The 13,887-nt window shown below is 38.7% G+C and overlaps 1 protein-coding gene across 1 annotated transcript in view; it reads right to left on the minus strand.

Annotated features, from left to right (window-relative positions):
- The window catches only part of DPYD (dihydropyrimidine dehydrogenase), a gene marked incomplete at both ends in the record, with an annotated part of 143,920 nt that overhangs the window by 8,748 nt on the left and 121,285 nt on the right, over positions 1-13,887 (minus strand). The window contains one exon of the mRNA XM_009696859.1: positions 9,995-10,137. Coding sequence (XP_009695161.1) covers positions 9,995-10,137 — 143 coding nt within the window. The remainder of the gene's footprint in view (positions 1-9,994; positions 10,138-13,887) is intronic.

The following is a 13,887-nucleotide window of genomic DNA, read 5'->3' on the forward strand; positions in this document are numbered from 1 at the left end:
TCCTCTCTGGACTGGAGTTGGTTCATTATTCCATTTCTGGAAGGCATATTTGTCAGAAGCGAGCGTGGTTCTAGGAAAGCACGCTTTTCAGAAAAGAACTGTGTTCTGAAAGACGTGTGGAAAAGAGTTTCAGAATTACCAACATGTGCTGTTTGACAACATGGAATGCAATGGCTCCATTTAACTTGAAAATGTCTGTTTTGCAATCCAAGTTAATTGGAATGAAAAGGTCAAAACTAAAATATGTTGCAAAATGATTGAAACAAAGATTCAATTCACCCAAATAATACTTTTTTTCTTTAAATGTGTTAATTCCACACATCTTTAGAATTTTGATTATCAGTTTAAATCAGAAAACTTTTCCATCCTTAAACTTCCCTGTGACAGAATAACTATTTCCTGATCATTGGTAATACTCAGGTTCACTAATGCATAATGGATCCAGGGTAAATCTTCAGCATTCTTCATGCCAGGACACTGTGAATCAGACACAGCAGGGACTTTACCCAGATCTATTTTGATTAAATGAAATTTGTCAATGAAAAACAGTGTCCTCAAAGTTTTCAACAAACTCTAATGAGAACCATCTACTGATGGACATCCTCCTGTGAACAGAATTTTGAAAGCTGCAGACCTCTCAAAATCAAACAGAAAAGCAATTTTTCCATTTTGGAACCTCAGTTCAGTCCTGCAATGATTAACCCCTCATCCTTTTGAGTCTTTCTCTCTAGTACTCTTATATTTTATTTCAGTTAAAATTACTTTCATCCTTTATCAGCTTACCTGTACAAATTTGTGTAGCAGCTGCTGTGTCCATTGAAGAGTACGATTTATGTGAATAAAATAGTTCTGACCCTCAGAGTCCTCCATGTCTCAGATAAAAACCCACTTCCACATTTCCTTAGGGATTGTTTTACCTATTTCTGTCCAAATAATAAATATCATCAAGAAAAGCAGCAACATAACTCAGATATTGAAGGAAGTTAAATTCTTTCTTAAACATACTGCCAGCTTCAGAAAAATGGTTTCTCTGTTTCTTTCACTCAAATTGCGTGGATAAAAGGACCTCTCGCTAGCCAGATCAAGCTGCGTCAGGGGGCTTGTGTTATAGCAGGAAAAAAACTTAAAAAAAAGACATCAGGGTTCATATTGCCAGATTACTCCCTCCTTCCTGGGCAAAAAAAAAAGAGATTTTTCTACCACTGGGAAAACCGGCAAATTGGTCACCAAACTCCAGCTAGCCCCGCACCGAGCTCGAGCTGAGCTGGACAGCAGTGCTTGCCTGTGCTGGCATGGGCTCCGGGACCGTGCCTTCCCTTAGCACAGCCTCCTCCACTGCCTGCTCTCCCTTTCTTCCTCTCACTGCCAGTTACAGTCTCTGACTGAAAGATCAATGGAGCTGCTACGATACAAAAAGGAAAATTTCTTACATGCGTATTTTGTTTTTATGACCGATAATGTTTCTGAGAAAAACTAGGATGGCAGAGCTTTGTAACCCCGAATGGCTTGTGTTTCCCCTTTTAGGAAAACAAGTCCCCTGCAGTTACAACACATATAACTTAAAACAAAACACAGGAAATTCCCTAAGTAATTATTGGAGATGGCAGTAACAAAAACCAAAACTCATCATTTTCCATTGTACTTATCTTTCCTTCTATGTACATTTTCACTGTCCAACAAGGAGTTGGGTAAATTTCCAGATTCAGTTTCCAGTCACCTCCACAGTGGTACACAAGGGGAACTCTGCCTATGACAGAGCTAGCTTCGGATCTGAAAGCAACCCGAGCTGAGCGAGACAACTTGCCCACAATTTCTTTAACACTTAACTGAGTTTCTTTTGAAGAGCCATCTCCATGTTGCTTTTACTTTGTAAACTTTTAAACAAAACTCACTCAATGTCAATTTACACCAAGTGTTTTTATCTATAGGGAAGACAGTTCTGTGCTTGTTCATATAAGATAGCAGTAGCACAGATCCATATCAGTAGTGAGAATCCACATTACAAACAGGTGCAGCAGTACTGGGTTTTGGAAAAACAAGCAATATTGTGGATCCTTGTGACAGACAGAGCAAGCATGTTGCCAAAGCAATTATTCTTCACATCTCCTCAACTCTTAAAGTCCCTATGTCACCAGACCCAGGGAAGCAGGGTAGACACCTGGGCCGAAGGGGAAAGAGAAGCAAGCTCAGTGTTCCCAGATACAAGAGGCTGGGAGTTACTGGTATAGGACAGTATTTGAACTGATGCTCAATTAAGACCTAATTGTTATTAAATAATTATTACCATTCAGTGATAGTTAAATCTACTTTGCATGAGAATCCATTATAAGAATGACAAATAGCAATTGCTATGGAATGAGCTTGATTTAATTCTTACAAATTTACGAAATAACAATGCTATCTATGCAGACCTCATTTACTAGCTGGTGAAACGAGCAGAAATAAAGGAAAGCTAACAGATAAATCCCCTAAGCAGCTCCAAACAAAACGTAAAACTACTGCAAAACTGCACAAAATAAAAGGCATTATTAGCTTAGAGTTTAGTCCATAACTTTACAATGTGCTGATTTGAATATTGCACTTATCATTAAAAGTGGCAAGATAATAAAAGTAAAAATCAATAATGAAAACCTGTTCTAACCTTTTTTCCCCCCAACTATAACTAAAAAGCTTCCTAGATTGTTTTTGTTTGACAAATTCTGATTTCCAGTAAAAGGAATGCTCACAGAAAATTCTCACTATCAATTAGCAATTTCCATCCCAAGCATCTGTAATGGAGCAAGTGTGGCAGTCCTCTAATGACGTTTTTTTATTAGCAAAGACAGACAGACAGTTGAGAACAGGCTGAGTTTCTGTAATTAGCACTGAGCTAAGAAAAAAGCAGAAAATAATGAAATGTTTATCAGAAGTGGTCGCTTGAGTATGTCTGTCCCAACTCTTCTCTTTCACATTTGTTTTTCTTTTGATTTTATGTCCATGTGTTCAAACACCACTTTGTTCCCTCTTTTGTTTCTGCACATAATGTAAATCCCTGCTCTGCAGAGAGGGGCCACTCCATTCAGCGCCGTGCCCATTGAAGACTTTTTTAAGCACGCGGCTCTGTGAGCAGCGGAGCTAATGATACCTGGTTTCCAGCAGCTCTGTGTCTCCTGGTTGGGTTCTCTGATGTCTAATAAGGTGTGACTGCCAATTAAAGACTTTCCTGTGGCTGACACGGTCCCAACAGTGCTGTCCTATGTGGATTCTCAGAGGTCTAATAAAGGTGAGCTCATAGCACGCTCACGCTTACAGTGGAGGAATGCAGGTACGCTCTCTCCTCTGCCTGACTTTTTTGTTTTCTCAAAACTTGTTACAGCAAAATACTCTCTGTCTTACGGCAAATTTCAGTGAAAATGACCACAAAGCTCAAATGTGACTGAGAATACTCAAAAGGACATACAAACACATATCAAGTTTCTTTGGGAATATGGGATAAAACCTGCTATTTCTACATGAGACTACATTTATCTCCATCAAAGGACTTACACCTGAAAAGTGGTTTTGCCTTAAGTGCTTTTTTTTTTTCCTTAAAATTGTTGGTGGATCTAAAGAGCCATCCCTTGAATCTTGTCTCATATCATTTTGGTGGCCTGCCACTGCGTCCAGCAATCTATTCTTCACTCATCAATTTAATTGGTGAGAGAAGAATTAGCTCCAACATCTTAACTTCTCTGTATCATGGACAGCTTTGTACAGAAAGGTTTTGTTCTTTTACCCCCTGAACCACAGCCAGAGTCAGAAACTTTAAGGTGTCCAGCTGGTGCCAAAGTGTGCCCATTCTCAGGCTTATCCACCCGTGGAGCACTCTCTGATGGGCACAAAGCAAAGCCTTCAGCCTCTGTTCCCCCCATGCACTGGCGTAAGGATGGACTGGGGGCAGAGGAAGGGTGGGCTCTTGGCAAGTCCAAACAGCAGAAGCCCAGCCTTGCTCTGCCACATCAATGGCATCCTGTGGTTGTTTAAGACTTGCAGCCACCCACCTGACTTCATTCTCCTTGCACAGAGCTGAGATTAGACACAAGAAAAGACTTAGCCCTTCCTCTGCATTCAAAATCACTATTCATTACAAGACAAAATAAATGTTTTTGAAGTGCCATCAGTGTATAAACCTAACCTGGAATTGTAAAACACGGGGCCTGCTCCATCACTGCCCTGCTCTGCACTCTCATGATTTCAATCTCTTTTAGTTTTTCACTCTCCATACCATTAAATGGCATAAACAATAATTCCTGGGTGAGACTTTTTTGGTCTGATCTAGTCCTCACTTGACTCAAGTATTGGTGTCTTCACTGACTTGAACAGACACTGAGACGGGCTTAAAAGAACACTAATTAAGTGCATGGAGAACCAGCTCGCTACTTTGCAGTTCTGTAGCTATAAAAATCCAGAGAAATTGCATCAGGGACTTTAACAAAAACAAAATAAAAAAAAAAAGAAATGGGGAAAAATATGATAAATTATTACAGCATACATTTACTTCATGGGTTTTTGTGAGGGCTTTTTTTGAGATTGGGGTGGAGAAAATGGTAGCATCTAAACATTAAGACATGGCATAATGTTTATGAATTTATTTTTTTTTATTTCCCCTGTCATTTCAGTGATTATATTTTCAGAGCCTCGCTTTTATTTTCTGATACCCAGGGGACTTTATACCATGTAGAAGGGTTCCTCACAGGGTTTCACATTTGCACAAATACAGTAATAATGCTCTCTTATAGTTCAAGTCCCACTATTTTGTGATGGAAAAGCTTGTTTATCCACACAAGAAGGGTCATCCTGCTGTTATAAAAATCCCTCAGCTAAATGCTTCAGTAAAAAGCCTGCTGGAGAAAAAATAATAATCAACCTGTCCTGAATCCTTTGGGACTCTGGCTCCAAAGAGGTACCAACAAGAATGCTCCTGAAAACATTACAAAGAACACAAGTAGTCTCATAAAAACAACGGTGTTATGTGAGATTTTATCTTGCAGATGCCAAAAACATCACTATTGCTTTCCTATCATGGGTTGTCATACTTCCAGAACAGTTTTGTTCTTCCTCATATCCCTGAGATCTCACACACAACTGGTGTGAGGCAGGAGAGAAGAGCATAGAGCAAAGCCAACATCACGGCGGCTCTGCCTCTGAGGTGGGGTATATTTCCACCTTATTCCCTTGCCTGAGAGATAAGGAGGGTCATGGTGCAAGGTCCGGAGGCAGCAGGTGTGCACGGTCTGAATACGACATGGTGAGGACAAGAGCACAGTGCCTGTAGGAACAGGACTGCAAGGTACTATGTCCCGTCCAGGGCAAGTGGGAGATGGAGATGCATGAAGGCAGGTGTGAAACAGGGCTCAGGGCGAAGCTACAGGCTGTCCTGCCGGGAAGCAGCATTATACAGGTAGATTTTAAATCACTGCTATGTAGAGCGACTTACAGACATCCCTGTTGGAGCAACAGCGGACATATGTGACCTCCATACTTTGTAAAAGAAATCTACGTGAAAAGGAACACATATTCTTTACACATTCATGACCAATATTAAAGATTAACAAAAGTATTCCATAGCAGAATATAATGTTAAGAGACTCTAGCATGAAACAAGTATACTTCAGAAAGTACTCCTTTGTTCTATCCTTTTTTTTGTTACATCTGCTAGAAATAATGACTACTGAATCTCTTTCAAGAAAAGGTCATTTATGTCAATGGACAGAACATAGAGGATCAGATCACCTGCGGTAATTGCAAATTAATGCTCTACTGCTAATGCATTAACTACACAATATTGATCTACAATTGAATCATACAGGCTACTGTGAAGTGATTTTTACTTTAATATTTTTACGCTTTTATTGCTTTTTCCATAATGCATTTTCTTTTTCCGTTGGAATTTTCTATAATTGTGTCCATTTTTAATTTCCTACAGTGAGATGACTTTGAAAAATGTATGTGTCTTTCAGAGTCTTGCAAAAATCTAACAAAGCATCCATGTGACATGGTAAATCACATACATGATGCAATAGATGCAAAAAAATCTGATATACGTCTTATTTTGATAAATTTGGGCTTTAAAAAAAGCTTATTTAAATTAAAAAAAATACTTCAACCTCAGTGGAAGCCTATAGTAATGAACTTTACCTCAAAGATGCAGCTAGACATTTCTGGAGCTCTTAGTATGCAATGAATACAGGATTCTCTCCATAGATAGCGTTGTGTTTGTTTTTTTTTTTTTTAATTTCATGCCTGTCCTGAAAAGGGATTGGTTGATTTGGGTATGTTACAAAAAAGTATAGTGCTATGGAAGCAGCTAAAGAATGACTGAAATATTTCAGCATTTTAAATGAAAAATTAAAAAAAAAGCGAGGTCTTTTTGCAACTGTTTCTGAGGTCCATAAAGTGGAAGAATGCTCTGTTAAACTGCGGTATAAAATTTTAATCTCAGCTACTACTGACTACAATGACCCAGTTTGTTTTATGTACCTGCTGCAAAACTTTCTTACACATGAACTGTTTGCTAGTAATGACACTAAGATGTTGCCCTCCATCTTCTAAAGGAGGGGATAGAACACACTTTGAGTACTGAAACTCTCTCCCCAAACCATTGCCTAATATACCTGCTTAAATACCACTTGAGGTGGTTACAGCATATATCAAAATATGGCTTACCACCTGACTCCTGACTTGCATTCCTGTGTATGACGATTTTGCAAATGGAAAACAAATCCCCACATTTTAAAAATAAAAGCAATTGGAAAAAATAATGGAGAAATGATTCTAGGTGGAATAGCTGCAGAGGAAAACCTGATCTTGCCTTTAATGGAGGTACATTTATTATTCATAAACCTCTTCTCTAAGAGATATGCCACATTGCAATTAAATCAACTCACACACAGCCTTCGTATTATCTTAGCTCATGAACGTCATCCTCTCATGGCAGAGAAGACACCAGGAGTCTTGCCTAGGCAAAATGAAGCGAAGTCCAATGGCCACGCAAGTGTGCTGCTCTCCCAGGCTCTCTAGTTGGGCTCCAAGGATGGATCAATACAACCTGTGCTGCTTAGTAGTATCAGACCGCATTTAATGCTGGATGAACTGACATTCCCTACCCTTTTAAAATACTGCTGACAAGGAAATATCCACATGCTATTCTGTGTAACAGGGTGGTGATAGCAGTGGCAGTACCCACCCCCAGGTTTTGAGACTACAGCTACTTCAGCACAGCTGAGCACTGAGCTCACTCCAGCACTGCCAAAGCCCAGGCTGCTTGTTTTCTGCCTCTGGATCAGTCATAAGGTGTCTTTGTGGTTTTGGAAATGTGAAGTAAGATCACAAAATGTGCAGTATTGTGTCAGTCCAAATGACTATTCAGCACCATCTCCAATAGTGTCTAAAGGAGATACTTAGCATAAGGCTATGGGACGCATATATAATTCCCCCAGTTCAGTCACAGCTTCTACCTACTTAACTTGGGGACTTACTATGTAGTGAATCTTAATATACTGAATCATTCAGTAGGTCAGTTTATTTGATGCTATCTCCAAATTCTGTATCTGCTCTGTATTTTGGTACTGAGAAAGCTGAAGTGAACTGTCAAAGCTGTTATGACAAGCAACAGAGGTTTTGACTGTTGAAGAAGGAACAACTTGGGCATTTGATATCAAGGACACATGAGAGAGACTGGGATTCAGGGAAAAGTATATTAGCCAGCTATCCATATGACATTGCTAAGAAGAAAAATAACAGCAATGATTGTCATAATCCTAATGAGGTTCCAAACATGATCTATGAAGATGATGCTGTCTTCTTCTGTCTATCACAACATATCTTGCCTGAGCAGCAAAGTTTCAGTCTAGTCCCAGCCAAGCATATTTCTTGTGGGACTGTCTATAGAGATTACTCATTTCCCTCTCCCTTCCATTTGCCGTTCCCAAGATGAAGGAAAGACTTATGGCCTGTACTCACAATCTTGCATGAAGTTTACCAAAGGCTTATTTTTAAATAAACGTAATTGAACTAGTTCAGACCCTTACCTACACAGCAGCTTTAGAATCCATTTATCTCAGATTAGTTTAAATGACTACCCTACTTCAGTGAAACAGAAACTGAGGATAGGTTTGATCCAGAGGAGTTTAAAATCAGTTCTAAAGATGATTTAAGTTAAACTGGTGAAGCCTAAGGACAAGAAAAGAGTTTTTTCACCATCTTCGGGAAAAATGTGTTGAAAAGAGAAATTGTTTTGTAAAGGGCAGAAGATCAGTATAGATCCAAGTAACTTCTGGAACCAGTTCCACAGAATTTATTACTAAAAAGAAAACAATAATTAATGTTTTTTAAATCCAATACTCTTTCTCTTGAGCACTGACTGGGATGTCTGCATTAAATTATATTTCAGAATTTCCCATTACCACTGGGGCAAATCAACAAAAAAGAAAATAAATGATAAAAAAATAAACATCTATACAGTCTATATAAAGGAAAAGTGCATAAATGACACTAAAAAACTTCATTTTCAGTCATCCAGAAACAGATACATAAGAGGTCGAACAGAAAATCATTCCACTCTGTGTAGTTCAGATCACATAACATTGTTACAGACAAAGCCATCAAAACTGCAGCTCTATTAGCAGCAACAAATGAAATGCATCTATAGCACTAACAACATTCCCTTGCCAATCCTACTTTTTTGTAGACAAATGCTGCTCTTTAATTTGTATCGTTACTTAGTATTTATATGGAAGAAGCTCTCAGATCATTGTGTAAGAAAGGTAGATCTTTTGTCTGTCCAAGGGAAAAGAAGAGTTTGAAGCATTCTAATACAAACTAAAAAAACAGGAAATGGTATTAATAAATCCAAAGCAGCTCCCACAGATGCTAACTTTGATGTACACTAAAAAACCCAATGAAACCAAACAATTGAGTTGGTCTATTTTATTTTATTTTTTGAAACATAGCAAACAAATGACTAATCTCAGCAGTCACCATAGCTGTGCAGAAAGGATGGTCACACTGAATCCAATTTCAATGCCAAAGTGAATTGTGGGAATGAAAACACTCCAGTCATCCCATGGAGTGACACAAAGCTGATATCCACAGGATCCACAGCTGCTGTTGTCTATGATAGGAACTACAGACAAAGGGGATGAATATCTAGCAGAACATAACCATATATAATGGAATAATATAACATAACCACCACCTCCTCCTTATCAGCTGTTCTAACATATATGCTGCAATGGTGCCCTGACATGCCTAGTAGAGCAAGTAAGGGGCTGATTTCCAGTCAATTTCCTGGTGCCCATAATAACAGGCCACCAAGGCTTCTTTCCATGACAGAGGCTAACCAACCATGCCAGTCTGGCCAGGACCACAAAACAACCCATCCGGCAATACAAACAGCCTTCAACTACTGCATGCAGTCCGACACCTCACTCCAATACAATGGGCTGCAATGCCAGCACCATATGCAGGAGGTATAGCTCTGCACCTCCTGTTCCAATAAACATGCTTAAGGGACACAGATGCGTGGATAAACAAGAGTTACTTTAAACTGGCTCCCAGTGGGACGAAAACAGTGCTCTCTGAAATCCCTCTCCCATTGAAAAGGCTCTTTGCAGAAGACAAAACCTGAAAATAAAGCAAGATCGGATAGCTGAAGCTTAACTCTGTGTCAATCTTGTTTGTATGACAAGGGACAGATGTTTAAAATTTAAATCCTATAGGTCAGAGAAAAAAAGTGGTAACATACTCATGGCTAGCCTTTTCCCAGATTGGTATTGTGACACCCAAACTCTTCTTTTGGCAACTTCTCCTCCTCCATCTGAAATGAATGAATTTTAGCAAGACGCATGAAGCTAAAAACATGACAATTCCTTTCAATGGTATAAAACCCCCACTATCCTAATGTTTGAAAGAAAGATACATTGTGGGTTTAATTACAGTTTTTTTAATTTTAATGTTTTAAAGAAAGAAAAGGTACCTGTAAAACAGAAGCCCCACTGTGCAGAAACTGGAGCCCACTTTCAGCAGAATCGATGCCTCCAGTTGCTAAGATGGGAAATCCTGGGAGAGCACGGGCTATGGCAGACACTGCACGGAGGGCGATGGGCCTAATAGCATTTCCTACAGAAAACCAGAACATTTTGTTAGCCATGACAGAAGACACCCTGATGTAATTCACACATCCCTCATGGTAGGAACACCAGGAACTAACTCCTAAATCTGAGATGCAGAGGTTACGTTCATTTATAAATTGATACCAAGTGGGTTTCAAGTGGTATCAATACTTGTAAAGTATTATGAATTTGGTCAAAATAAAGGAAATCTCAGAAACATTTGGATAAACATTGCAAAGCTGGCTTGAACATTTTAGCTGATGCTCAAAACCAAGACTAACAATGTCTGAGACAGAAAGCAATACTTTACCACACGGTACACTGTAGATAAAGAGATCTATGTTACTACATAAAGAATCAGGTTGATTTTTTGGACATAGATGTTGTCCAAGTAAGAGGGAATATCTCATTTATTTACGTCTGACTAAAAATTGTTTAAAATCTCCATTTCACTGCATTTGACATTTCTTATATTATTTAATGTGTTTCCACTTTGGATGTTTGTAGATTCAGATAATTCTTTCAGTAAGCCCCCTTTAACTATTAACACAATATTCGAAAGCTCAAAAGAATAAAATATATTCATTTATGGTTGTTTCACCAAGAGAGAAGCTTGCATTTTCATATAGTGTATAGAGGTTGAGTCAGACAACTCCCTGCTACATTTAGAGGAATATGATTGAAGTCTCAATACACTGTGTCTTCAGCGCATCTGCGTTGGCTACATCCTGTCAATGGTCTGCAAGTATTTAAAATATGCATACAGATGCTGCTCATTAAATGATGGATAGCATAGACAGCTGACACTTTCAGTTAGTTATTTTTCAGGCAGAGTTTTACTGGTCTCCACGAAGGAGCTACTATTGGCTCAGGATTCTGCTCTCTAGAAAGAGCCTCTGCCTTGCTTGTGCATCATCTAAGGCCTCTCCGGTCCAGCTGGAAGGGTCAATGAGGACAATGATCTCACACAAGTTCAGGTCACAAAACCTGTCATGTTTTGCTTTAAATAGGACAGCTGCGCTGTCACTTTGTCAAGCTGTTTTTTCAAGGTAGTTTTCCACCACAGAAAACTGAAATTTGGTTTGTCTCGACCATTAAAAATACTCTGTCTTCAAGCTCACATTGCCTTTTGCAACCTACCACTGCCCCTCACTGTAACCCTGAGAGACACCCTGACTTCATAGGAGGCCCTGGCCCATCAGCATTAAACACATTCACACCCAAAAGCTCAGCTAAGCAGTCTCTATTGACACCTGCTCTGGATTCAGCACAAAACTACCTTCTTGGGCAATAATCTTCCGCTGCCTCAGGATAGACCCCTTCTTATTACATACTTAATACAACACCTCCTCCTTCTTCAATAGCTGATCTCTGCACCTGAGCAAAAACCAGAAGACTCACTATCTGATCAGACTCACTCTTCCACCTGCCATCAAGGCACACTGAGTGTTCTTCCATGTCCAATGTTAGTGGTCAGGACTGCTCACAGGTTTTACACAGATACTTCTTGCTAGTTTACCAGAGACTACACAGAGATATAATGTTCTCAGCATATAAACCTTCATTTGCATAAACGGACAGCCTAATGCAAGATGCACTATCAGTTGGTGAAAACTACAGCCTGGTTCATAAAAATTAGAAATCTCACCAAAACTGCCTTAAAGAATCTAAGATCACACCAGAACAGATCACAGAAAGGAGCTGGAGCTGAACAGGAACTTTCCACAGGACACTAATGACTATTTGCCATCATTTGAGCTAGATCGATTGTAACGCATTTGAAAGGAACAGAATGATTCTCTGAAAGAGGATGACTGCTAGTGTCCAAAGAACAAATATTACAACAGAATTGATGGTCCAGTCTCAGAGAAAGACTTGAGACAAAAAAAATGGAACCATGCTGTTTGCTGTCACAGATTTATTTATAAAGCCTTTTGGAGGGCATACATGTCAAGACATACACTACACAGCCAAAACCACTGAAAATAATCTCATCAAAAAACAGTAGTTCATGAAATTCTTCAAATATTCGGTGTTTGAAATTGAGGCTATAGGTAAGCATCAGACTTGCTACACTGCTTTTAGGCACTGACACAGCTGCTCTAGAATCTCACTGTGACGACGTAGTTTTTTAGAAAGGTGAGAGAACACAGATGATGGTAACTCGGAAATCATGTTGCTAGAGGGAAATTTCTTCCCAATCTGCATGAGTTAAAAACTGACATCTGCCTTGAGGCATGAAGGTTTATATTCTTTTAACCCCAATGTAACTCTGAGAGTTTGCATTCAATCAGTATTTAAGCCTTATAGACCCTTGACCTTAATGATATCTTGTAGCAAAGAGTTCCTCAAGAAAATATTTCCAGAATATAATTGTTCCTTTCTTCAGTCTGATTAAATTAGCCACCTTCTCACTTAAAAGCCTGTCTCTGTACAATGGTCAGTAGTGGAAAAGGAGCAAATGACAGTTTATTTAAGGTTTCAGCACAATAGGTAATCAGAAAGGCCTTCATTCAGCCCAAAGAAATCAAGCATATGATTTGATGAAGCCTAGTAGAGATGGCAATGAGACTTAGAATTTATTATTGAACATAGGTACTTTTTAGTACTAGCTGCCCTTGATATTCATAATATGAGTTACTACTTACATTTGGTGATTAGTAAATTAGTGATAAATCGGTATGATCGCAAAAGTATTCCATTCATCTATAATTCACCCAAATGAACTTAAAAACATTTCAGGAGTGCTTCTGATGAGAGTAAATAAATGGCTCTAATGACAATCAGAAGGTTGACTGAGGTGTCACTATTTATTCTTTTTTTTTCTTTAGTCTCAGAAGGCAGCACAAGCACATCAGAAGGTGCAGTCATTCTCCCATGCATTTCTTGATCAACAGTTCAGAAGCTTCCCCTTTTCTAATAAAAGCTGCTGGTATGGAATACAGTGTGATTTACTTGTGATAGAGATCCTACTGCCTAATGAAATGGTGAAACAACCTTCTAGATTAAAGTAAAAAAAAAAAAAAGAAAGAAAGAATATAAACAATAGTGATGCCAAGCTGTTTAAAAAAACCCCAAATAATAAAAAAAAGCAAACGAGCATTGAATTTGACCTAGAGTCTCTATTTACTTGTATTTTCATATGAGTACCACAGGAAGGTAATAAATTCCATTACAGAGATTTGTAGAGAAGGAGTTTTTAAAAGGCTGAAATAAAGGAGATTTAATGCCAAATTTTAAAAGAGCTGTAAGTAGTAGTGGGAATTTGCAGAATGTTGTCTGATAAATCCAATGGTATTTAAGAAGCTGAGGTCCAAATCCAGCATGCATTTGAAAGACAGCTCACATGCTAAAAAATAAGCATCTACCACATACTTTGACATGTTGGGACCTGTAATTCCACTAGTTAAGCACCGGTAGCTGGGGAAACTGCTGATATGGCACTCTCTTGATAGTAGCATTACAGCTGCTACCAGATGCTAGATGTGGCTATCATTTACCTTGCTGTAAAATAATGAGATTTAATAAACAAAGCCCGTTTACCCAGACCTCAAGCAGGGGAGTGAGATTCGAAAATGAAAGAAGACAGAAAAATACCTGGTGGAGACAACATGCTATTCTATGTTGAAAACTACTCTTTCAAGTCTCTCATTAATTATGGAACAAATACTTGCTATTATATAAAGATTTAAACAATGAAATAATTACATGATGCAAAAGTCCCTGACCTTTTTCTTGCCTTAAAACAAAGAGTTTT

Source organism: Cariama cristata, unplaced genomic scaffold, assembly GCF_000690535.1.
Source record: "Cariama cristata isolate BGI_N322 unplaced genomic scaffold, ASM69053v1 scaffold6253, whole genome shotgun sequence".
NCBI lineage: Eukaryota > Metazoa > Chordata > Aves > Cariamiformes > Cariamidae > Cariama > Cariama cristata.